Source organism: Populus nigra, chromosome 12 (assembly GCF_951802175.1).
Source record: "Populus nigra chromosome 12, ddPopNigr1.1, whole genome shotgun sequence".
NCBI lineage: Eukaryota > Viridiplantae > Streptophyta > Magnoliopsida > Malpighiales > Salicaceae > Populus > Populus nigra.
Window position 1 is genome coordinate 5,094,623 of NC_084863.1, and position 26,714 is coordinate 5,121,336.

The window sequence follows — 26,714 nt, forward strand, 5'->3', positions numbered from 1 at the left end:
TTGGCAAAAGCAAGGTCCAATACGATCTTGATAATTTGATGACTGGACATTAGTCTCGAAGAGAGCATCCATGCTTAGCAACGACGCCAACACGCAAACAATTAAAACACAAAACGCGGCGTAGAAGAACATACAAGTGACAAATACAACAATACAACTGGGTGATTCGAAGCGCGCTCTCACTGCCTTCGTTTCTTCTTTTTCCCCTAACTAATAATATTTCACCTAAATAACAGAGCGACAGGAAGAGAGGGAGAGAGCAGAAATGGGTTCCTCGTCTCGTTCTCCTTCTCTTCTGCTTCTTTTCTCTTTGGTATTTGCCTCCTCTCTGTTCCTCTCACGTGCCACTCACGAGACCACTCTCAAAGGTACTACTGACTTCTGATGTCTCCTCCCTTTTATTTTGCTCGCTTCTTGATTGATTGCTGTGATCTGTCGTGGTGTAGTGCTCTTTTTGGTTTTGGACAAACACCGTTTGGAAATAAAACTGCATGTAATTGTGGGGTCTTTTTTTTTAAAAAAAGAAAGTTTTCGGAGCTAAGGTGCTGGCAATTGAAATCTATGCGGTATATTAATTTCTTTTTTCTTCGGAGTTGATGGGTTTGTTAGGGCTTTATTTTTTGGTTGTGTAGTGTAGTGAAGTGAAAATAATTATTCTAACAAAAATCTGTAGATTATTTATGGGGTTTTGTTAAAATCGCTACAGGTAGGCACTCTTGGTATTATATGTTGGGTTTGATGTATATAAAATCGTTTGCCTTTGATAAGGAATGTTGCTTGTTGTAGCTGAATAGGCGTCTTTTTTTTGTGCCTTTTGAGTTTTGGAAGGTTTAATGGAGATTCGAAGTTTCTTGATATCGTAAACTTGAAACAAATCTTTTCTTGGGGTTGTTTTCTTCCTTTCTACTCTTGAATCTTAGACATGGTTTGAAATCGAGGGTCTGTTTAGGTAGTTATAGTATGCCTTAGTGCTGCTTGGTTGATTTATGTTTTTCTTCATGTGATTGAGAGCATTTGTTTGAAGTCTTAAATCTTCTCATGTACTTTGAGTGATTCGTTTTTTTCTACTTTGAATGATTGATAATTAATAATGCCTTCTACAATTACAGGCATTGACTCCGAGAATCCAGCTCTAGATGTCACTCCGTCCCACTTTCATGAGCGTGTGTTTAGCCATGATGGTTCTAAAGATGCTTTCTTTTGTGAACGAGTTAAAGTTTCTGGTCACTTGAGATGGAGACTCAGTAGGTATGCTAGTTCATTTCGAGTTACTTTGGCTCCGTCTGCACTAATCCCAGAGAGATTGCATAGCAATATTCAGGTTTGCTTTCACCGGTAAGTGAATTTCTTGCATCTTGTTTTTTTTTCTCTTTCTCTCTCAATTTGATAATGAAAATTTACGTCTTGTCCATGGAGCATTTCCAGGAATGCTTCCCTTGGATTATGCCAGTGCGAAAAGGATGATTGGAGAATTGTTCAGAAGGGGCTGTGGACATCTGTTATGTCTCCTTATGAGGAGAGATATGTTGATGTAAAGTTCATTGGTGATACTTCTGGATCCGTCTCAATTGCTGTTGATGAAGGTTTGGTTCCCCTTGTTCCCTGTTGTGTTTGGTCTTGCACACTGGATTTAAATTCCTTTATTGACACTGATTAATTGATGTTAGTGCAGATTTACAGCAATGGCGACTCATGTGTCTAGCAGTTGGATTTGTTTTACTATTGCTGGCACCGATAGTCAGCAGCTGGGTTCCCTTTTATTATAGCACTTCAATGGCTATTGGGGTTTTTCTTGTCATTATAATCCTCCTTTTTCAGGTCTGTAAGTTTGGTTTTGTTGCTTTCAGATCTTCCTCCCCCTTCTTCAATTTTTCTCTTTGCCAACACCAGTGTCACCAAATTGGTTTGAAATGCAGAACCAAAAGTTTTAAATAAAAAATTCAGAGCATTGATGTTATTCGCTTATTTGAATTTTTGGCTAAGGTCCAGCATGTGCCAATATGTGCCTGATTGAGTTGTAAATACCTAGTGATAGATATGGAGCTCTTTTATGTCCCAAACATCTTTTCTTCATGGAAGGGGCTGGGCTGCATTCAGTCTGAGTTGAAAATAGAGAAAATTTACCATCCTTGTGTGGATTGTTCTACTCAACATGCCCCAAACCAAATGGGGCCTGTACACCTAGAGCGTATAATGGAAGGGGATTACCATGATACTTTGTTAGCTGAGCCAGCTGTTTTTAGGGACTCAGGTTGTAGGTAACTGCATTTACACGCATGGTGCAGTGCGCAACCTGCTTGTGACAGAATGGATGTTTAATGGCATTCTCATGAATTTTCAAAATCAAATTCCCTAGACTATTCTTCAGTTGATCATTTTGTTATTTCATGTCACTTATTTTTAGGTTTTTTTCATCAACATATAATGTCCAGAAAGGATTTGTTCTAGATCTTTTAAGCTCCATGGCCAGTTTCTGTGCCTCAGTCTATTCATTGAAATAAAGTTGGAAGTTTCAATATAACATTTTTTTTGGCAATAACACAACACTTTATAATGGTGTTTAGGGATATAATTTTCAAATAGCAAAACTTTGATGTTAGTTTTGTTATAAATTATTTTGGTTTATTATGGTCGTATTAAGAATGTATCTGAATATTAATATGCTTTCAATATTTGCAAGTTTCTATTCAATGCCTGCAATTTTGTGATTAAGAATTTCATCTTAGCTTTTCAGTTCATTATTGTGTAGACAGACTTACTATGTTTATCTTTGCTGTAATGTTGCAGGGAATGAAATTGTTGCCAGCTGGAAGGAAGAATTTTTTCTATCTTTCCATATATGGATCAGTGGTGAGTTTGCTTTTACTTTAGCTTTAAGTTCCAATATCCTCTAATTATTTCCCCACACTTCCTCCCATTTTTTAGATAATGTTCCCTTTTCTTTTATCTAAGATGCATAACTCTCTTTATCTATTTCTGTTGCAGCTTGGAGCTGGCACTTTTATTTTACATCAAATTTCAACGCTGGTAAATTCGATTCTAGTCAACTTTGGGCTGAGTGAAGACATGCACAATCCTGTAAGTCTTTCTTTCTCTACATAGATTTTTATGCAGAGTTTTGTAGAGTACTTGCAGTTACAGGTTCAAGGGAATCAATGTTCTATAGCCAGTCCTGCAACGAACTCACATCTCATCTTCCCAGCACTTCCATATTGATACTGCATTAATATGTAGACACATGTAGTTTCTCTTTTTTCCTTTTTTTCGGGGTACCTTAAGCCATCATCCACAAACTGCATTCTATGTTCTCATAAGCTTCTCAAGACACACATTGGCATTACTTTCCTGTTTGACAGATGTGATTTATTCTGGTAATATTTGAAAGTTTTGATAAATAAGAGCAATGCATTTTTTACTTAATTCAGAATCCCTCTCTCTCAAAGCACTTTTACAAAAGGAAAGGAGGGAAGAACCAATTGTGTGCATGTGATTCTTTTTTACAATATTATTCCTCACATGAAGTTTATCTCTATTTGCTTCGTTTAAAGCATTATGTTTTGACCTTTCCCTATTTCACTACAGGTTTACATATTTATACTAGTAGGGATTGTTCTCACAGGAGCTGGTTTAGGGTTCTGGATGGTGAGGAAATTTGTAATCTCAAAGGATGGAAGTGTGGATGATGGTGTAGCACAGTTTGTTAAATGGGCAATGCGGATTATTGCATCCACCTTTATTTTACAGGTAAGACACCCGTTCATGTTAATTCCATTGCTTGATATCGAACTAAAAGAAGATTTCTAAAGTTGCTTGAGTGCCTCAAAATTAAAGAATTATTATACAGCTGCAGCATTTTACTGATGTGCTCCATTTTACATTTTCACATGAATATAAGTAGCACACATTGTAATCATGCACATATTTATTAGCACACAAAGTTCACCAATTCACAATGAATACCCTCCTTTTGGTGCATGGATATTTAGAGTTGAAGATCTGTTATTAAAGAACAAAAGGTTCTTAATCATGCATATATCATCGGGGGGAATTTTTTTGGGAAAGATAGAGGTTACTGCATGGCCAATGATGCGTGCTTTAATCAGTTAACAAGATTTACTACCTATTTAAAGGTATCCAGTTCTCTTTTTGACAAGATAAAGTTAGAGAATGATAATTGGTTTTCTCTGACCTGCTTCTATGGTATGATATTCATCAAGTTACTACTATTATTGGACAAATAATCTTATATAGGACTAGGTAATTCCTGATTCGACGTTGTTTGATGTTAGCCAGCCATTTGAATTGTGTTAGATAAATTACAATAGGTCTGGGGTTGTGTACTTGTGTTGGTTTAAAGGGGAGCTTTTCTGTTTACAGTGATATGTCTTGTGCTGAATTAATTCCACTGTGGCCATTTCACCTTAGTTTCAGCCCTGTGAAGGCAATTTTTTTATCCTTCCAGTAATTGTGCCATAGTTGTGATGCGGGACAAAGAAATTTAAAAGTAAAAGAAAGAAGGAAGAAGCTAAGAAGAAGTCAAAGAAAGATAATAAAAAACTAAAGAAGAGAAGAGAAAGGGAGGAGGTGAAGTCTGCAACTTTACAACTTTTAATAATTCATTCTAAAACTGATTACAATGTCAAAAACTATGTTAATAGTAAAACCCTAAAACAACCAACAATTAGGCCAGCGGCCCACTAAAATAGATTGAAATCCAAAATAGAATAACATCAAACCTAATAATAAAACTCAAAAGTCCAAATAAATTAAACCCAATAACATAGGCTAAAGCCCAATCTCCCAACCAAAGAACAACAAGTTGGGCTACCCTCCATTGTCTATAATCATACGTGTGTGTGAACTGTGTCTTGTGTCTGGTATCCCCGTCAAGTTGTTTTCCTATGACACTAGGATTATACGAGTCTCTAAACTTGATACTTCCTCTATGCCCTCCAGAGTCCATGTAGTATAGACTTGACTTTATATGAAATTTGTCATCATATTTCACTGACTTAGGCAGTCTATACTGTCATTCTGTTACACTCTTCTTGTGCGCTACTAGTTAAGCTTTTTTCTTCTTAGCTCATTTTCTTGTAGTTATTTTAAGAACAAATTTTGTTTTGGCAGCATATCTTGAGTGATGACTGCTGTATGACCAGGTTTTCTTGCTTTCCTTTTCTTTCTCAGAGCACTCCTGATACTCCTTTAGCAATGGGCGCCTTGCTTTCTTCTTGTGCAATCTGCTCTGTTACTTTGAAGTGGTGGTATAAAAGGTAAGCTCTGTAACTTTCACTCCCCTTCTGTTGTTTAAGAGTACTGTTGTTTTGAAGTAGTTGCATTCAGTTAAAAGGTGGTAATTCTGTATCAAATTAGTATTTGGGATTGAAACCAAATTAATGATCTTGTGAATAATGCGTAGAACTTATCTAGATTGTGCATCACAATGGTCTTAAGAAAAATTAATTGGATGGGTGGTCGTCATGATCCTTGTTTATGAAGTTTAATGAACAGATGTGGAAGTTGACCAATGTCATCCTGACACCCTATAGTAGAGCATTGACATTGTTAGAAAACAAAGGTGAAGTTGGACACCCTATAGTAGAGCATTGGCATTGTTAGAAAACAAAGGTGAAATTGGACACCTTATAGTAGAGCATTGGCATTATTAGAAAACAAAGGTGAAGTTGGACTTATTTCAGATGGTATAAACAAGATTGTATTAGTGTCTGTTTGCTAAGTGCTTCTGAAAGACTTGCTTTTTTGTATGTGCTCTAAATATTTCACTTAATGTATTTTTAGTTCAGTATGTAACTTCAGCACCCAACTGTGATTTAATACAGGGATCAATCAGATTCTGGGGGTGGGAGTGCTTGGCTCCAGCCTGCAGGACAGACAACAGCAAGATTTCGACGCGCTGAATTCCATAGTAGGTCAGGAAAAATGAGCCCCCAGGGGAAGATGTGGAACAGTCCAAAAAGCTCATCTGCTTGGACCAGCTCTCCTGTTAAAGGTAAGTATTACAGACCATGATACCTTGGCACGATTTTGTCGTAGAAACTGGGAACACATTAAATATGGGCCATTGGATTATAATCTTTTTGTTTATTTTGTCCTTATCCTACAAGTTCGTTTTAGCTCTAGACTCTGGTACTAAACATGAAACTATCCCTAAACAAACAAGTTACATGAAAAGGACCAAATCAGATTCAAATCTGAAATGAAATTGGTCAATTGAGAAAATTTGATTCAATGAATAAGAGATCCAATATATACTAACCTATTTAGAAAAAAACTTGATTATGATTAGGTGTTGATATAATTATCCAATTAACACAAACAAAATTGAACGTCAACAATTGTATCTGCTTCTTTTTCCAGTTTTGAAAATTCAAGAGTTAATTGCGCACTTTATAACTTAACAACCAAACTATTTTAAGAGTTACATAAATATTAAAACCTACAAGGGCAAAATGGGAAAAAAAGGTTCTATTATTTTTGTTTGGTCTGGGACCTAATCACAGAAATTAGGGATCAAAACATAAATTGACATTTGTGTTGTGGGTTTGTGTTAAGGGTGTGTCACTGTGGATTTTTCCTTGCTTTATTTTACTTAATTTCTTGTTTTTACTTTTATGTTTGTTTTTCTGGTTCTGCATTTATTTTGCTGCTATTAACCAGCTCATTGGCAGTTTGATGAACACATCTCATGTATGTGCTAGTTCTTGCACTCTGCATTTTTCTTTACTTAAGCAAAAACTGAGATTTTTCATCTTCTTTTTCCCAAAAAAATTCCTCCATTATGTGCAATTGAAATCATCCATTCTAACACTTTCCTTGCTCATCCTAAAATATTAATTAAGAGAACTGGCTCTTGACTCATATCCTTCCATTATGTTATAAATGTGTCCCCTTGTAGGTTTCATCAACATCTAGAGTTTCCTTGCCTAATGTAACTGGAAATTCAACATCTAGAGTTTCCATGCCTAATGATAACCAGAGATTCCCAATGACTATGGTGTTGAGATTTTAGGGGGGGGGGGGGAATCTGGTTGTTTACTTTACTTGGACAGAATGTTCCAGTATCACTGCTCTGTTCACTTTCCTTGCTACACCAAGTATATAATTTCTGTGTCCATTACTTGAAAGGAATTTAAAGTAACAAATTCAGATGCTTCCGAGGCAATATTTTTGTGCCTCTAATTTGGATGATATGTAGGTTCATTTATCTTGTATGGTCATTCTTTATCTAATGTTTTTGGATCATTCAACAAGGTACTGGATCTGTCATTTATCAACCATCCAGTATAGAGTGATTTGCTTTTCTTGGCATTGGCAGGTGTGGTATCACCATCTTCTCACTTGGCAACAGTAGATAAGCAGGATCACTATTCAACCTTCCACAAAACACCAAGACGAAAGAAGTTCACAAAGAAACAGTGGGAGGATTTCACCAGGGAATCGACACATGAAGCCGTAATGGAATGGGCAGCATCACCTGAAGTCACCAATTGGATCATCAACAATGCTGACCGTATTCAACTCCTTCCAAGCAATTATGGTTCTGAAGAAATGGTGGGAAGTGAATCAGACTCCACAGATGCGTCTGTTGCCGGGAGTGGCAAACCATTTAGCCTTTTCAATTGGTAGGGACTGGACTAGAAAAGTTATAGTAGCAGTCAGGGATCTGCTCCTTAGATTGTGTAGAGAGGTGGCGATAGTTTAGGAATCTAGTTCGCTGCACCATCAAGCAATACCAACAAGCCGAATGACATTTTTTTTCTAGGATTAGCTAACCATTTGATTAGCTGTATGTTTTCAGAATTTAATCAATGTAATAACCAAAAGATATGCAAGGTAGGTCTGTAAGTATAAAACTACAGTTCGGTACAGAATGGAATGCTATCGTTAGTTCTTGATTATTTATTCTCGAAGTGTCATCTTGGCGAAGACAAAATATTAAAGTAAACAAATACCTTGAAACAGAGATTTGTTGGTTTTTGTAAGTTGTTTGCTAAGGAACTGTGTTATCTTTCTTGTCTAGTTTCACATAATAGACTGACAATTCAAGATATTGTGTTCTCTAGTTTGCTGAGTGAATCTAAAAGTTTTTACTTGGAAAAGTTCAAGGATAAATGTTAGTCTGATGTAGTGATTTTATTTTTTGTTATTCTTTATTTTTATATCTATTTTGTATTTTATTCTGATAAAAACCTTTTTATAAATGTTAGTCTGATGTAGTGATTTTATTTTTTGTTATTCTTTATTTTTATATCTATTTTGTATTTTATTCTGATAAAAAACTTTTTATTTATGTGAGGGATTGTTAGAATATGAATTGAAAGTTGTATTTATTAAAATTTTATTTGAAATAGTTGTTTATTTTAAAACAAAAAATCGTATCATTTTGTTTTAAAAGTTATGTTAAAATTAATTGTCAAAATTGCCTATAAAAAGAAATAATTTTGATATGGTTTTGATAATGAAGAAAATTTCTAGTCTTTTTAAAACTTGTCTTTTTTACATAATTTCAATTAAAATTATTATAGAGTGACATATATTTTAATTCGCTGTGGTTTTTGCTATCAAAATTGAGCAAGCCAAAGAAATAATATTGCAATCATATTATTAGCATCAAAGAGTAGGTAATAAATTATTTTAAAACTAGAGGATTGATCCTTGCCTCAATCTATTTTTTCAAGTTTATTTTCTATTAACAAGTATTGCAAGTTAATTTATTTTTTAGTTGTTGATTTATATGCTTGTTTTATATTTTGCAGAAACCAGGTCATTAGAATAAAGAAGAATAACAATTTAGGAACTATTTAAAGTGTTCCAAAAAAAATTTAAATTAACCTACATGATTCAAAGAAATAAAAAAAAAAATTCTACTATGATGAATTGAACAAAATCCAACAAAGGATCCTTCTCTTTAATATACAAAAAAAAATCTCTCTATTATCGAAACAAAATATTTTCTCTTGTAAAAGAGTAAAGAAGAACAAAAAATCTATTAGTATTTTCAGAACAATAAAGTATCTCAAATCTTCTTCCAAGTTGTTCAAACTTTTACCCCCAAATAATTAATAAATAATAATCTTTTCACTTCTTATTTCAAAGGACGCACCACAACCACTTCCATCATCAAGGTCATATCCCCTCTTATAAATTTAATTTTCTCACATTTCAAGTTTTAATCAACTTTCTCATTAGATTCCCAACACCATAGTATTTCTTTTTCTCTTCCAATCCACCTCCCCACCACTACCATGCACATCCCCAACCTCCTCCCTGTCCATAACAAAAATATTAAATGGATCCTATAAATTTACAATTCAAGGCTACTCATTAGCCAAAGAAATTGGTATAAGGAAACATATAACTAACTAGATTTTCACTATTGTTAAGTATGAATGGACTATTTGTTTCTACCCAGGCAATTTTTCTTATGTCTCTATTTTTATTGATCTTTCTAGAGAAAATAGTGATGTTCGTGTCCTTTTCGACATCACCCTGATTAAAAATAATGGTAAAGAAAAACATAAAGTTCATAATTACTTTTATCATTCACTAGAGGGTGGCTTTACACCCTCAAGTATCATGACAACATGTGGTAAGGGAATTTTAGGGTTTTTATTTATAGTTTTTAGTTATTAGGGGTTAGAATTAACTGTTCTTATTGCTAATTTAAGATATGGATTCGAGTTTCCCTTGGTAGATTAGTTGGTAAGGGGTATATTTTCTAAGCTATGAAATATAACTTAGTCAACTTAGTTTTTGATAAATTCATGATGTATTTTGTATATTTAAGAACTATTTTGAATTAAAAGAATGCAAATGAAGGGAATAAAGATGCTGCTTGGTTTTTCATCTTTTAACATTGTCCAAACAATACCTTAACAAACATATTTTAAGGAAAATTTAAGTCCATAATAGGGGGAAAAAAGAATGGGCTGTAAAATATATGGGATTAATTTTTCTATCAGATGAATGCGAGAAGTAAGGGTGTTTTTTTAATAAAAGAGTACCAATAACATGCTATAATACCTTACCTTCCTTAACAAACGCATGAAGGTTTTTATGTATCCAATTGTGATATAGCCAAAATTGATACGATTTTATGCTTTTAGAAAATGAGTTTTCTTTGGAGCGATGTATATGAAGTACATATGTTATTTTTCTTGCCTTATTTCCCATTCTTCTCGTGATTTGATTTTTTTTACCTTCAAATATGGTTATGGTTCTATTAAATGAGCTAGGACAATTTCAATATTTAGTGTGACAAGAAGAATTCGAAGCCAACAAGAACATTAAAGATGAGGACATCGAAAAGAAAACAAAAATATAAATATAATCATCATTGGATATGAAAGAGCAAAGAAAGAGATTTTAGACCTATAACTACTAGGTTAATTGCATGTAATACTAAGCATGTATCTGCTAATCTTTACTCTCTTGGAAAATAAGAAAGTTCTCTCTTTTCTTTAGTTTCTGTTACACCAAAGACCATCCTTGTCAATTCTTCTTCATTGTCTTTTTCTCAATATGAGGTAAAGATCAATTTTTGTACATGTCAGGATTTGCAAATGATAAATTATTCATAATCTCTTGATGTCGCATGGTCATGAGAATAAAGTGGGGCTATAAATGCATTACTACAAGTCAAAATGAAATAAATAACCAAACTTATACAATTTATTCTAACCTATATGGCAAGGCCTTTCTAAATTTTGATTAACATTAAATTATATCCCAACATAGAATTATATGCTAGGAAACTCTAGGTAAATTTTTAGCCCAATTCAACAGTATGATTGAGAATTATAAGATAGTAGACACAATTACGTTAGAATCCAAATTTCCTTGTTCAACCCTTTCTTGGATTGTATCACAAGGCCTATGAGACATTAGGACGCACATTGCACTTAGCTCCTAGGCCCGTACCCATTTTAAAAAAGCCTTCAAGGCATGAACAGTTATTAAAATGGGCTTTGAGATAACAAAAAGTTATTTAAAAATACTGATAAATTCTGGTTCATCACCTTTAAATGATGTACATGCAATTGATTGACTATTCTCACTTTCAATAGATAATCGTGACCACTAATTAATGATGAACATTTTTTATCAATAGTCCAACCCTAAAAGGTTAGTTACAGATCCTATTATAAGAGCCTAACTTGTACAAAATGAATAACACTATAGAAAAAAAAGCTTAATGGAAAGAGAAGGAAGATAAATCTTTCTCTTTTTCAAGGAAAAAATGAAAAAAAAAAGGATTGTTTTATATATTATGTTGTATTTTTTTTCTTTATATTCAATTAATTAAAGGTATTCTCAAATAAGCTTGTGTGTCAATAATGATTAAATTCTCTTCTTGAAAGATTTTGAAAGCACATCTCACCTCATTAATGCATTTAAGAGTATAAATTCTTCTAATTATTAATCTTAAAATTTGAATTTAAAAAATTAAAAAAGAAAGCAAACGTTTTTAATCACTTAGTATATCTCTTAATGTCATATACTAGGGTTTTACCAAATGAGAACTAAGAATGAAAGAAATTGTCAAAAAATTTAAATTTAAATTTATTTATTACTATTAGTATATTAGGTTTTTAAACTTCAAATTTAATATGGTGGTTAACACACATGAGTTAGGTCTATTTATCCTAAAATTTTGGTTTATTTAGAGTTTGGATTGTGTTAGAGTTTGGGTTGCAAAAACTACTCATATAAGGAGTGTTTGGTTTTGTATTTTCAAACTATTTTTCACTTGAAAAAAATCAAATTAATACTTTTAGATGATTTATGATGGTTTTAATGTGTTGGTGTTAAAAAAAACTAAAAAAAAACACAATTTTAATGTATTCTTAATTGAAAAGCACTCTATAAAAATACCATGCATCATATTACCAAACATATCCAGACTTTATTAAAAAAAACAAGTTATTTGTACATGTCATCATCAAATCCAATATATTAAACAAATTTTTATCTTTCGTGTCATTTCATCTCTCATATAATTAATAAACAAATATTTAAAGATGCACTAAATTAAAAATAAGTACTTATTAGTTTACTTCTCGTGCTATGATATAAGCTTAATTAAGATTTTTTTAACATAAAAAAAGAATAACAAAGTTGTGGGGAATTTTTTAATATTACAATGAAACACGGTCCAACAAGTCAAACTTAAAACTCCCGACTCGAGTCTTTGACAAGTATGAGTTTCTAATTAAATTATGTAAGAATTGCTTTGAGTGACTCCATCGATTTAGTGGGTTTCATCACAAAAAAATCAAAGAACAAAAAATAACATGAAAAATAAAGACTAGATACTCGAGTATAAAGATGATCTGAACTATTGTTAAAAAGAGATTTGAATTTAAAAAATAATTAAAGCTCACTAATTTTTTTAACATTGAGAATATGACGTATTGGATTGATTCTGATCAATTTAGGTTAACTCATCAAACCCATAACAAATAAATATTAATTTAAAAATAATCTCAAAATACTAAAAAATATTAATTTAAAATAAAAAAATATTTTTTTATTTTTTTTAAAATACTCTTTAAACACTAAACAAACAACACTAAAATAATCTTAAAACATAAACAAGTAAAGTTCAAAAACATCAACCTTGGACTTGGCTAAGGTAAAATGTAAATCCTGGACAAAGCATGTCGTTTTAACAACGCAGAAGAGGTAAATTCAATTGCAAATTAATTTATCAATCTGTGGGCAGCTGGAGTTTTTCCTTATAAAGAAATAAAAACCATTAATTTTCAAAATTAACAATTTGCATTTCAATGACATGACATATCATATTTAGCATTAACTCGAGAGAAACTATTGTCTCATTCATCCCTTCTCATCCACCCTCCCTATCAATCCCACCTCGGCAACAGACCCGAAGGAGCAAAAGAAAAGTTCGAGCTTCAACAATTTCTTCATAGAGATTGGTCAGAGAATCTCAACTGCACAGCTTCTGCCTAAAATATACAAGATTCTAAAAAAAATTCAAGGATGCAACTGTTCAGCATGGCTGGTGCATATACAAGGATGCAAAAGTTGCATTTTCAGCAGGATACTTCTATAGTAAACCATACAGAATTGAACTATGGAAGTAATTCAGGGGACCAAAACACTGGAAGAGATTTGAGTACCTCCCCAGAGTGCAAGGCCATTCACCTGATGCCGGCATGTTAGTTCCCCCCTGTCCTTAAAGAGGGTTCAAAATGTTCCATATCAATCCTCATCATCAACGGCAGCATTCTCCTGCCTCTTGTCTCTAAATTCACCATCACTATCCTGCAGATCAGCAGAATTCTCTCGCAAAAGGCTCGACTGTGGCTTCCTCTCTGAAATCTCATCCTCGTCAGATTCTGACCATGCCCGCTTCCTCCTGCCTGCTGATAAAGGTGCAGCAGGTTTAATATAGCGAGTAACGTGCATTTAAGGTCTTGGCTTAGCGGTGATAGGAGCTTGTTTTTTTTTTTTGCACATGGGTTTAAATTTTATTGTGCATTATTGTTATCCCTGTAGTGCCTTACATGCTTACTGAATTTGCAAGATGTTCAGTGGGTTATGAAATTAATCGTTGTGCGTGCAAGCTAACTCGAACATCTATATAAATCAAAAAAATAAAATAACAAGTACCGTAGCTAAGCTTCAACATGAAAAAACATTATTTTATTAGAGTTGCAAGTCAGAAAACAAAAACAAACAAGTTCTTAGATTATATTTGGTATGATTTTTAGGAATTAATTTAAGTTGTTGTTTTTTTTAAAAAAAAAATTTACTCAAAAAAAGTAATGAATGCATTTGTTAGAAATGATTTTTTAATTAAATAAAAAATTTATTGAAAACTTGAGTCAAAATTTTAATTTAATCAAAAGTTAACATTTTTAATTTTAGAATTATAACTTATATTACATCTTTGCTTAAAAAAATTATTGTTTTAAGTCATGATTATAAATCAAAGTTATTTTAATTTATTTTTATCACAATTTATTTATAAAAAAATAATTGAAAATTTATGCCAAATAAATTTTTAAATTTATCAAGTAATAAATATAAGTATGAATAGAAAACTTAAAATTTGTTTGTTTTTATATTTTATTTTTTTACAAAAAAAGTATTTAAATTTTTATTATTATATTGATGTTAAAAATAAAAAAAATTATATCAATAATTTTTTAAAATTAAAAATATTAAAAAAAACAATCATTTCCTAAAATAAAAAAGCCTTTCCATAATGATTTTTGTTTTCATTGGCCTGTGAAATGGGAAGACTGCCTTGCAAAAAGAATGCATGCATAAATGGAAAAGCAGAAATAGTGGGACCAGAAGAATCTACGGAATTGGATTCACTTCTCTCTCTACATCTACATTCGTCATGGAGTTGGCGACCAATCCAATCCAATTCATGGGCAGAGGCAGAGCGGGCAACAGGCAATCAAGACCTTGTCGAATCTTTTCTTCTTGAATCCATTAATTTACTGTTCTAAAAGGAAACATACACTTGACAGGGTTTTTTTTCATTTTCCTCGGTCAAACACTCTTGTCCGTAAAACAACTCCTCCCTCATTTCCTTTGGGTCTTCAGGATCTGCCGCTTCCCTTATTTAAACCAAAACGATAATAGATTCCATAAAACTTAATTATTTTGACAGGGAGGAAATGCTGGCAGGGTTTGCTTAGATTTTAGTATTTGTTCATAATAAAATTTACCAACTTTTAGGAGGATTTTTTTATTTATTTATTGCAAGTTTGAAACATACCCAGTTGGTAAATTATTATTCACAGAAGAAGTTGTTTTTGTAAGGGGGGAGTTGAGAAACTTGATGGGTTTTCTTGTTGGTTCACAAAACGGTGTGAGGGGTGGTGGTTGTTTTAGGAGTTTGATAAGGAGAAAACAGGTTGATTCTGTTCATTTTAAACGACATGGTCATCATCAATTAGCCAAGGAGTTGTCTGTTCCACACCTTATTGCTATTGGTATCTTCTTCTTCTTCTTCTTTTATGGATAATAATTATTCTTTTTGACCAAAGAATTTCATATGGGGTTTGTTGTTGGTCTTTTTGGATCATGGGTTTTGGTTGTCTTGTGCTTCTTCATTCATTTTTCTTTGCTACTTTGCTTGATGAGTTGATGCTGATTGTGTTAATTGGTTTCTGGTCTTGGCCTTTTGCTTTGGTCAGGAATTTAAGCTTTCTTCCTCCTTTATTTTTATTGGATATGTCAGTCAGTTCCTTGTTGTCTTAACCAAATAATATTTTCTTTGTATTAAATTTTTTTTTAATTAACATTTAACTTCTATTAAAACATAAGCCAAAATGTTTGGTCCTGCCAAGCATCATCTTGATGCCAATCCAAAACGTTGAAAATATTATATCGTTTTTGTAAGTTTCAGTATTTACTGTGTTAGTTTTCTAAGTTTCGAATGGTGGTTCATGTGCTATAGCTTGCCTTCTATCTATGAATTGCTGACTTTTGAACTCCAATCAGGTGTTGGCTCAACTATTGGAGCTGGAATTTATATTCTTGTTGGAACAGTTGCTAGGGAGCATTCTGGACCTGCTCTATTTATATCCTTTCTGATAGCTGGAATTGCTGCTGCTCTTTCAGCATTTTGCTATGCAGAACTTGCAAGTCGTTGTCCATCTGCCGGCAGTGCATATCATTATTCCTACATATGTGTTGGAGAAGGGTAAGTATTAGTTGTTTCTTCTACGATAGCATATTTACTTCTGTGGCAGTCTCTCAAAGATTTGGTTCCTGGTTTATATCGTGTTATCTCTTTATTCAAAGGTTATAAATAAGTTGATGCTTGGCTTAGTTTTTCAATTACCATTGCAACATTTTGTTGGGGGATTTGGTTGACCATATCTTGGTTCCATGATGCAATAAACTTTCAGCACACATCTTGCTGTTGCTGATATAGTTTCTGATTTATATAATAGTATCCTCGGGCATTGTGTTCTGGTAGTTCTTTGTTTGTATTTATGTTTTATTTTTGGACTGAATATTGCATTTTCTAGAACCTGCAATGCCCTATGCTCAATGATTTCTGCATTTTTAATTTGCAGTGTTGCTTGGTTGATTGGCTGGGCTTTAATATTGGAATACACAATTGGTGGTTCAGCAGTTGCTCGTGGCATATCCCCAAACCTAGTTCAGTGACTTTCTGTTAACTAATCTTCAATTTACTTAGATTTTGGTTCTTTTAATTCTATGGGTATAATTATTTCAATCTTATTGTTTTGAGTATAATTACTTTACATTGTTCTCTTTGTAGACGGAAAAGGTTCACAATTTCCTGTTTTCATGCATTGTGATCTTGATGCATAGTGGCTAATTGCATCCCTGTTGTTGATTTAGAATTTTGGAAAGAACACAAAATTTGTAGCATTGCCAATTCTTTCATTTCTTGTATGATGTATGAAAGAACATGCTAGTAATTTTTCTCAGATGATCAAGCTATAGTGACAACATGTCAGTCCTTTTGTGGATTCTAGCTTCAATGTAATTGAATATTTTACTAAAATGCTTGAGCTATTTGATAATTACCATTTACATTTGAAACTTGAAGAGTCATTTGGGGCATCCTTGTTTCCTTCGCAAGAATTCCTAATATATTAATGTTCTTCCAAGTTTACCTAAATGTCTACGATGCTTCCAGTTATTATTCCAAGTGGTAAGTAGGTAGTATGCTTTAGACTAGATCCTTGGTTTCAACCAAAAATAAATAAAAAAATCTAGGAAAGGAATTGCTGATGCTTTTTAATTTGATTAGTTGACTGACAAGGTGGTAAATAATCGGTAATTTTTTTATGAGAAAGTCTTAATTTTTTTTCCTCTGATCTGTCCAGGCATTCTTTTTTTATGGAGGATGTTCTCCAGATTGGGATAGTCTGTGTGCTTTCTTTTATTATTTTTTTCCTTCATCTATTTTTGAATTATTGTTTATTTTTCTTACTTATTTGTTTTATGATTACAGGCATTGTTCTTTGGAGGTCAGGACAGTCTACCATTTTTTCTGGCACGTCAACATATACCCGGGCTTGATGTTGTGGTTGACCCTTGTGCTGCTGTTCTGGTATTGGTTGTCACTGGGCTCTTGTGCGTGGGAATAAAGGAGGTCCCTACCATAACTCTTTGTCATGTTCCTTTTGTCTCTTTTGTCATGCAATTATACTTGGGTAAAGTTCTTCTTTCTTATCTCGTTATTATATTAATGTCCTCTAGTAACATCATTGTGCAGAGTACTCTGGCACAAGCTGTAGTAACCTCCATAAATGTGTGTGCCATGCTATTCATCATAATAGCTGGTAGTTATCTTGGCTTCAAGACTGGATGGGCTGGATATGAACTTCCTGCTGGGTAATAGACATCCCAGATTGTAGATTCAATTTTGAAACTTTTTCTGTAAAAAGTTCATAACTGATATGATGTTTCTGAACTCATAGGTACTTTCCTTTTGGAGTGGACGGGATGCTTGCAGGGTCTGCAACTGTCTTTTTTGCGTACATTGGTTTTGATTCAGTTGCCAGCACTGCTGAGGAGGTATGCATCTCCCTATTTTTGGTTAATCCTTCCCTATTCTTTCCTACAGTAGTTATTTTATGTGTGCAGTCTTCATTTCATAGGAACACAGCGACTTGAGGGAATCTTATTTTGTGCCTGCATATTTTCTAACAGGTTAAAAATCCTCAGCGAGATTTACCTCTAGGCATTGGTCTCGCATTGTCTATTTGTTGTTGTTTGTATATGCTAGTCTCTGTTGTCATTGTTGGTCTGGTACCTTATTATGCTATGGATCCTGATACCCCTATTTCCTCTGCATTCGCTGCATATGGGATGCAATGGGCAGCGTAAGTTTGTTTCTTTTAGTCAAATGCGTGGTACATTACTGTTTTCTCCTAAATTATATAGGAAGTAATTGAACTGTTTTGGTTTACAAGTCCTTTTGTTGCTTGTGTGTGCAGGTACTTAGTAGCTGCCGGAGCAGTTATGGCTCTCTGCTCAACATTGATGGGCTCAATACTTCCTCAGGTAATTAAACAGAATCTTCAAGGTGCTAGCATACCATATTGTTCTGACTTGCTACTCCTGGATGCAATCTGTTATATGATGAATATTGTTCTTGGTTGTTCTCAACCAGCCATGCACCTCATGACTGCCCACATAGACTATAACTTTTAGTTCAAGTACAAAGTGTATTTTGATTTCCTTTATTTCATAAACATGGCTGATCCTTCAAAACTTGTGTTGTATTAGTTTGTATTTTCTGACATTCCAGTACTTTATCAGCAGGCTCCACACTGTCTTTTCCTTCTATCATGATTCTCTTTCTTTTTTTGATGAGGAAGAGAGTATTATTAGAAAGAATGAATTGTACACAACAACATTGAGAGTAAGTCATCCTCTGGGAAAGTGAAATATACACAGTAATCTAGATCAAAATAATAAAGCACTCCAATCCCTCTGAATATCAGCTCTGGAAATGCCCCTAAAAGCTCCTGCCATGTGACACCACAAACAAGCCAGGAAGAGTATCCTATCCCACACTAACTGCCTCAATGTGAAATGATGATTGAAAATCCTGCCTTGCCCTCCTTCCAAATGCACCAAAAACTGCACTAAAAGCATATCTCCATGGTTCTTAAAATCTCTCTCCCACTCTTGACCACAAAAGAAATCAGCAACAGTTGTTCAACCATCCTCATAATTTCAACGGTAACAAACGCAAACAATGTTTGCTGCAGATATCAAGCTGAAGGGCAATGCAGAAAGAGATTGACTTTGAGATTCTCTATCATGATGGAACATAACACAAATATTAGAAGACCTTGTGATGCCTAATATGCAACAAGTCATTGGTGTTAATCTCATCGAGCACCATTGTCAAGATGAAAAGCTTGTTGCAATAGGTTCATAAAGGGATTCTTGAGTAAGTAAACCATGTGTGTAATAAACTTGAGGACAGCTACTGGCTGGTTAATGCTAGAATGTGTTATTTACAAGAGGCAATAACTCAGCTTAAATTTTCTCTAATTGGTGGTTATCTTGTACATCTACCTTAGTGGGAAGGAATGCTTAATCTGTTTCTTTTGTCTCTTACTTTAGAAGATCCACCAAATGTTAACTGAACTCTTCTGTTTGTTTGTGAATTTTTTTTTTCTTGGTGAATTGTATTGAACTTGTCTTTATCTCTAAGTGGTTGATTCACACATAGATTTTGTCTTTCTCAGCCTCGAATTTTAATGGCAATGGCTAGAGATGGATTGCTGCCATCATTCTTTTCAGATATTAATAAAAAGAGCCAAGTTCCTGTTAAGAGCACATTGGTGACTGGCTTAGGTTCTGCAGTACTGGCATTTTTTATGGATGTTTCACAATTAGCCGGGATGGTAAGTGAAATTTGAAAGTGAATGTGCAATATAGTATTGTTGTCGCTGATGAGGCCTGTGTGGGTCGGGCTTGGACCCATTTCCTTCAAGTTTAAGTAGGAAAGGTGATGGGACGGGAAACGGCTGAGTAGTCTCTCCCTCTCCTATTTCCTACCTGCCAAGAATAATAGTTTCCTGCGCCATCAGTTCCTGATGGAGGAAATAGGAGATTTCCTGCTTCCATCTTCATGCGTGAATGAGGGTTGTTACTGCTAATAGTTCTTTACTTTGGTAAATGAACAAATAGGTTGTCTTTCTGTAAATGTCAAACCAAAGTTTTTCCCTACCTCTGAACTGCCCCTTTGTTTTAAGATTTTTACCAGTTTCTATTATCCAACTTATGCAACACATTCAAATCAAAATCAAAAGAAAATTAATGATTGCTTCATTCTCTGGCAAGCTCATGTACATAAAAAATTCAAGAGACTGCTGTTCTATATACTTTGCATGCATGTGTATTTCTATGTACATATACATACATAAATGTCCCACCTACACTAAGCAACAGTGACCTCCCCTTGAAATGCACTAATATGAAAAAGTTAAAACCCAAAGAAAGGGAGAAAGTTCACATCTTTGGTGCTAATTTCAAGATGGATGTCACATTTCTTGAGGTATTGTCTGACCACATTTTTTATGTACAAATTATGAGCACCTAAACTATGGATTGTGACATGAGAGTGGCATGCAATAACATAATGGTATATGAATAATGACTATGGGAAACCTCTACACTTTCAAATAATTTTTTCTTACTGTAACGTCAATTCTGAATAATGTCATTTTGTGCAGGTCAGTGTGGGAACGCTTCTGGCATTCACTATGGTAGCAATTTCTGTATTGATACTGAGATATGTACCACCAAATGAGGTGCCTTTTCCATCTTCACTTCAGGAGATTATTGATTCTGTGTCATCACGGTACAGTACAGGTAGCCCAGATGTCACTAAGGAAAAGTCTGGTTTTTATGCCGGTACCTCTATGGATAGCAATTTGCCTTTATTAGGCAAAGCAACAGCAATTGAATATCCAATAATTGTAAAACAAGAGGCTCAAGGCAATTGTAAGTTCACTGCAGCTATCGCTTTTTACTTTTCTTGGCATGCATATGAATATTACTTATTAGGATCTGTAGAACATCTCTCATCATCTCCAATCACCCGCCCATTTATATGGCATGTGTTTCAGAATTCCTACTTGGCATACGTAAAAGATATATTGCTTAAATTACAGTGCTTTGAAATGTTTACAGATGGTATTCATCTATAGATTTTAATCTAAAGATGTTAGACCTGACTCCCAGTACTTTAATGTAGTGTAGCACCTGAGCTGAATTTATTGCGCGACTTTGACTTTCATCTGATGGTTTGTAACTTTGATTCTTGTTTATTTTTAATTTGTTTCAGTTGTTATAAATGAAGGGAGCAGGCGTAAAATTGCTGGCTGGACCATAACAGCCACATGTGTTGGGGCATTTCTCCTTGCTTATGCAGCTTCAGACTTGAATCTTCCTAGGTGGGTCAATATTGACCGTAACAGTAATTTCCAGTTACATACATACATTTCCCAATGCTTTTGGACAAGACATGAACTTTTTTCTGCTTTTCTTTCAATGCTATTATTTGATTGGATGGTTCCTCCATCAGACTTCTTCGTTTTATAGTGTGTGGAATTGGTGGTGCACTTCTCCTTTTTGGTCTGATTGTGCTGACCTGTATAGAACAAGATGATGCGAGGCACACCTTTGGGCATTCAGGAGGTATGTGGCTTTTTGCTCTTATACCCTGTGCAGTTTCTTGTTTTCATAAGGTCAGTCTAGTTACTACATGCACATAAATTTGATGGAAACGTCATAATATGTCAAGTGCATGCATTTAGCATGCCATTTATATAGGATAACTTGGATGTCTGACCGCGGGCCTTTATGTTACAGAATAAAAAAAATTCTCAACTATAGTAATGCCCTACCACAATTAGGAATTAATTTGTGTCGTGTTCCGAAATAAAGGAGTTCTCATGTAGGTTAACTACTCACTCGAATCACTCTGGAGGAAAGGGTATTTTCAACAGTCTAGCTACAATACTTGCTCCTAACATGTGGACATTCTAGTAAATCCACCGGTTAAGCTACCATTATCTGTAGCATCCTGAGATGGTTCCTAGATGGGACACCACTAGGTTTCCATTGGCTCTCATATCTGCACACATGAGGAGTGTTCTATGCATGCATGCTCGTCTTCCAATCGAGTCTTATCTCATACCACTGCATTTTATTAGTGCATTAAATTCTAATCATTACTCGATTCGGTAGGTTTTGTATTACCAGGCATTCATTTGCAGTGTAAACACACACAAGTATATGTACCATATAGCTGGTTATGTTGGTATTACATTATTAAGAATTCGTTTGATTAAAGTTTGGTGAACTAAGAAAAAATATATATCTTTTCAGGTTTTATCTGCCCATTTGTTCCACTCCTTCCTATTGTCTGCTTTCTTGTCAACATCTACCTTTTGATTAATCTTGGGTGAGTGAAAATCAATCAAGCTGCAGTTACTATGCGATTACCATTCAGAGAATTAGTATTTTGCCTATTTATTGAACATTTCTTTGTGTATTTATCCAACAATCCTCTTGTATGATTTGTTCATTCTGTGGATCTTCATTTCTCTTTCTCAACATGTCATATAACATGCCCCCTCCCTCTCTCGCTGACCTTTCAGTGCTGCCACTTGGACCCGTGTCTCTGTATGGCTTATAGTTGGAGTGCTTGTATATACGTTCTATGGGCGGACACACAGCTCACTGCTGGATGCTGTCTATGTGCCTGCAACTCACGCTGATGAAATTTATCGCAGCTCGGGAGAAAGTTCAGCATAGAATAATGCATTTCCAGTTTACAGCATCCATGATGCAATCCCATGCGGTTCTTACAACAGAATCTCTTTGTTGTATGATTATAATCATTTATAATATTATTTCCCCCCTTCCCCATTTGTTATTTGTTTTATTATAAGTTATAATATTAGTGATGGCTTAAATCTGTCTTATGTAGTATATATTATATACATAGGTGGGTGGTTTGGGGACTTGCTCAAAACAATGTAAATATTCTGATTCAAGAAGATCCTTTCTTTTATAGAATTTACAATGATTCTCTCTCTCTCTACACACGCAACACATCTGCGGTGTGTGTGCCAGGACCTGGATTTCCTTTGCACTTGCCTTGATGCAAACCATCCCATTTATGTGGGTTTTTTTTTTCCAATGATAAGCTTAAATTGATAGTCTCATGTTTACTCATAGTTCCTGTGTAATTCTCTCTATCATTGCCTCCTAACTTGGTGGACTTTGCAAACACATGTGTTGCAGAACTCTCGGCCCACATAATAGCCAGATCCACTTCTCTGCTAATCTTGAAATGAGTCCCCAAAGATTAGTAGATACTAGATTGTGAGCACAACACTGCAGGCTGGACCAGATGTTTTTGAACATAAAAGGATAAAAGTTCAGGTGACACTAGAATTTCTAAAAAAAAAAAAAACAATCTGAGATTTTGTTCATTGAGTTGAGTTGTCATGTTTAATAAGTTTGATTAATTTAATAATATAAAAAAAATAATTTTAATTTAATAATATGAAAAATAAAGCAAACTTAAATAAATATCTAAAACTTATGTTAATCTTAAAAAATCATAATCTATTAAATCTCAAACCTAAACTCAATTAAGAAACTCAATTCTCACGCGTCAATCATTTTTTTTAATTGTTATTGATATTAATTAGAAGACCAAATTGCTCCTCAGACCAAATGAATATAACAAAAAAAAAAAACCAATATGAGATTACAAATAAGTCCTTGAAGTTAATTTTTAAGAATTTTGATTTTAAGAGCAATATAATAATTACACCGTGCTTTGAAAAGTGGAATTTTAAAAAACAAAAAAAAAACCTAGACTTAAGTTAAAGAATTTTGCTTTTAAGAGCACTCTAGTAATTTAACTATACAAAAAATTATATTAAAAAAAACAATAACCTCAGTCAATTAAAAAATATCTAATCAACAGTATTCGACGCAGACAAATCTATAACAACCTTAATTTTTAGCATATAAAATCCCATGTTTATTCTATAGGTTAACCGAAGACCATTATATATATATATATACACACTCATGTATTGTAAGCTACATATAGTCTAACCAAATTTTTACTTAAATTTTGTTAGAGTTTTCTTTATATTAAAACCATCTTAAGTTATTATCAAATTTCTATATACATCTCAAAACAACGTATAACCATAGTTGAACCATCCTCACTTTTTGTCAAACTCATTCACAATCATATCATTCAAAAACAATAAATTTCATATCCATCATCACATTCATTTATATTTGACTTACTAAGATACTTTAATGCATTACAAGTTATTAGTTTCATAAACATCTATATTATTTTTAGTTAAATAATTTAAAAGAAAGTTATTAATATTTAAATACATACCAAAGCTTGCCTACCAATTACATAGTTAAATCTAATTTGAAAGAGAAATAATGACAGAAATCTACTAATTCGTTCTAGGATTAGAGATACTTGTCAATATTTTACAATTTATACAATTCATTAGAATAGATGAAAAAATTTAATAATTAATCTCATACTTTTCTAATGTATATATGAATTCATTCTTTTAAACAATTTCAGTTCATTTTCATATTCTAATTTATACACACTATTTTAGGTTTATATTTTACTCTATAGTGATTCTAAACTTACTAAAAATCAAATAAGTCATGGTTATTGACATATTCCAAGAAGTAATTCAAGCAACATTATCTCGGCACTCTAATCATAGATACTAGTAGCCATATCAAAGCTAGCTGGTCTAAACATTTAATTTTGATCATCCAAACATGGATGCCAGTAGCTTGGTCAAGGTTAGCTAGTCTAAACATTTAATCCTGGTAATCCAAATACAAGTGCCACTAGCCTATCAAAGTCGGCTAGTCTAAACATTCAATCTTAATCATCCAAAAATAGATGATATTAGCTCCATCAAGACCGGTTAGTCTATGCATATCATTTCCATAATAATATTTATATCACATAAATTAACAACAATTGCTCTAATAACATAATGATTCAAAATTCTAAAGAAAAAACATAAGCATGATGGAGGTGAAGAACACCTAACTAAGGCCTGAACTCATAAGGAAGTCCTGCTATTGAGCTAAACTCGTACCTCTACTGTACCATTTAGCACACAACACAATGCACCATTCAATTTTTAATTAATCATAAATTTAACTTTATACTCAATTATTCCATGCTTTAATATAACATGATTTTAACATAACATCATAACATTTTGAACCAATCATAGCCTCTCTCTCTCCCTGTCCCTTTTCCAATTTTAGTTTAATTTTACCCTCTCTTAAGCATCATTTACACATAGTTCATGTTGAATATTTTACTTATATAACCTTTATTATTTAAGTCTTTCACTCGAAATAATTTCTAGATAATTTTCAGGAATTTGCTACCTTAGCTATTTTTAATTTAATCCTTATCAACACTAGTCACTATTTTGACTATTTTTAAAGTTAATTGTAGAATTCAAATTTAGGTATGACTTATCTTTATAAAAAACTAAAACATAGATATAAAACTTCATTGATGAATTACAACCTAGGTTTTTCATTAACACACCTAAAATCACCCGTTATTATAATACATAAAACTTTTCCATGTGATTCCAGTTCAACTTCCCCTTCAGCTTTTAACCCATATTTGGAGTTTTCTAACTTCAAATTATGCAAGGTTAGTTCAGTTGGAAAGCTAACATCTATAACTATAAATTTTATGAAAAAACTTATCCTAAATTTTATTATTTCACGCCCTAATTTCCCTTGAAAATTAGATGATGAAATTGTCCAGTTTTTATCTATAAATTTTACAAACAACTAAGCATATCTATTTGTTTTCTCATCATTCAAACAAGAATTGCCTTTTCAACTATGAAATAATATCTCTAATTTCAACTTTCTAAGAACCAATCAATCCAACTCACATCTAATTTAAATTATTCAAAATTATTTTAAGAAAAACATACACATTACAACAATTCACATATATACTACATTTCACAACCATGATCATATTCGTCGCATTCACTTTCAATTTATTTCTTCTTTTATACCATGATTTATTCTTAAAAGTTTTAATCAAAATTTTCCCTCACATTATAAATTAAGCACTACATAATAATCTTTACCTTTAAATGCACCTTCCTCAACATTTCAGTTCACTACCATATACAAATTTTACTCATTTTATATAATATAACCAAACTCATTCAAAATTCATTTCCTGCACAACATTATATATTAGCCTCTCATAATTTTCTTAAACAAATACAATTTCATTACATGGTAACATGTTCTCTCTTGGCCGACCCTATATGCCCTTAAAGACCATGTTTTTCTTCCTTATTTGTTAATGATTCTACACTCATCACAAGTTAACCTAACTCAATTGATTCAATTCACCATCCACTTACATTTCTCCTCAAATTTGTATTACAAACTCTAATCCAAAATTCATGATTTAAATATCATTTCTTAATCGAATTCATTTAGGCTCACATATATAAGTTTAATGTCCCTAACCTGGTAATAAAATGATTTTCATATTATAACCAGTCAAATGTTTCCTACACCTCTCCCTTTATCCCATTTTAGGTCAAAATTATCCCATAAAAGGGAATAGTTTTTTTTTCAATTATTTCAATTGGATTGATCCCAACCATCTTTAATGTTAACAAACATAAATCAATCATGAAAACAACAATTCAACTACCCAAAATCCAAACCCAATATTTCACATATCATAAAATCAATCAAATTGATCATTTGGGATGAGTTTGTTACCTTAGTTAGATGGTAATTCAAGTGTAAAATGCAAGAATACCTTGGCTCCCTTCACCTTTCTTCTTCTCTTTCAAATCTCTCCAAAACCCTCACTTTGATTTTTCTAAATTTCTAGTGTGAATAAGCTTTTCTCTTTCAAAATCCCCTCTTTTCACTCCTAATCATCACTTATCTTACCCCTATAGGTGATAAGAAAGGAAAAAAAAAAGAGAGAATAATCTCTCCTTTTCTTGGTTGCACCATCGAGTTTTAACAGGGACAATAGTTAAAATAGTCTAATTGTTTTAGGAAACAGTCTGACCATTTATTAAGTTCGTCTAACCGTTTCTGGT

The 26,714-nt window shown here is 33.2% G+C and overlaps 2 protein-coding genes across 4 annotated transcripts; both read left to right on the forward strand.

Moving 5' to 3' along the window:
- Positions 1-133: 133 nt before the first annotated feature.
- LOC133670161 (uncharacterized) lies at positions 134-7,923 on the forward strand. 2 transcript variants are annotated; one of them, XM_062090658.1, is made up of 10 exons: positions 134-368; positions 1,110-1,335; positions 1,426-1,583; positions 1,673-1,818; positions 2,788-2,850; positions 2,986-3,078; positions 3,583-3,744; positions 5,128-5,273; positions 5,841-6,010; positions 7,337-7,923. In XM_062090658.1, the coding sequence occupies exons 1-10, from the start codon at positions 266-268 to the stop codon at positions 7,645-7,647; spliced, it is 1,578 nt and encodes a 525-aa protein (XP_061946642.1). In that variant the 5' UTR covers positions 134-265; the 3' UTR covers positions 7,648-7,923. The 2 variants fall into 2 exon arrangements, with proteins under 2 accessions (XP_061946642.1, XP_061946643.1); XM_062090659.1 differs by having other exon boundaries at positions 136-368; positions 5,188-5,273.
- A 6,370-nt stretch (positions 7,924-14,293) lies between these two features.
- On the forward strand, positions 14,294-22,599 carry LOC133669228 (cationic amino acid transporter 2, vacuolar). 2 transcript variants are annotated; one of them, XM_062089283.1, is made up of 14 exons: positions 14,294-14,999; positions 15,511-15,712; positions 16,092-16,176; positions 17,003-17,143; positions 17,267-17,385; positions 17,472-17,568; positions 17,704-17,876; positions 17,991-18,057; positions 19,257-19,415; positions 20,247-20,517; positions 20,861-20,969; positions 21,101-21,213; positions 21,907-21,982; positions 22,179-22,599. In XM_062089283.1, exons 1-14 carry the CDS (start codon positions 14,846-14,848, stop codon positions 22,333-22,335), a joined length of 1,923 nt encoding a protein of 640 aa, XP_061945267.1. In that variant the 5' UTR covers positions 14,294-14,845; the 3' UTR covers positions 22,336-22,599. The 2 variants fall into 2 exon arrangements, with proteins under 2 accessions (XP_061945267.1, XP_061945268.1); XM_062089284.1 differs by lacking the exon at positions 21,907-21,982.
- The last annotated feature ends 4,115 nt before the right edge of the window (positions 22,600-26,714 follow it).

What these genes read in the sequence shown, in the direction of transcription:
- LOC133670161 (XM_062090658.1), top strand. Translation starts at nt 266, where the DNA reads ATGGGTTCCTCGTCTCGTTCTCCTTCTCTTCTGCTTCTTTTCTCTTTG. An exon ending in TTATAATCCTCCTTTTTCAG is followed by an intron (nt 1,819 to 2,787) that starts GTCTGTAAGTTT and finishes GTAATGTTGCAG; the next exon opens with GGAATGAAATTGTTGCCAGC. An exon ending in CATCCACCTTTATTTTACAG is followed by an intron (nt 3,745 to 5,127) that starts GTAAGACACCCG and finishes TTGTTTTGGCAG; the next exon opens with CATATCTTGAGTGATGACTG.
- LOC133669228 (XM_062089283.1), top strand. Translation starts at nt 14,846, where the DNA reads ATGGGTTTTCTTGTTGGTTCACAAAACGGTGTGAGGGGTGGTGGTTGT. An exon ending in TTGCCAGCACTGCTGAGGAG is followed by an intron (nt 17,569 to 17,703) that starts GTATGCATCTCC and finishes ATTTTCTAACAG; the next exon opens with GTTAAAAATCCTCAGCGAGA. An exon ending in TCAGACTTGAATCTTCCTAG is followed by an intron (nt 20,970 to 21,100) that starts GTGGGTCAATAT and finishes TTCCTCCATCAG; the next exon opens with ACTTCTTCGTTTTATAGTGT.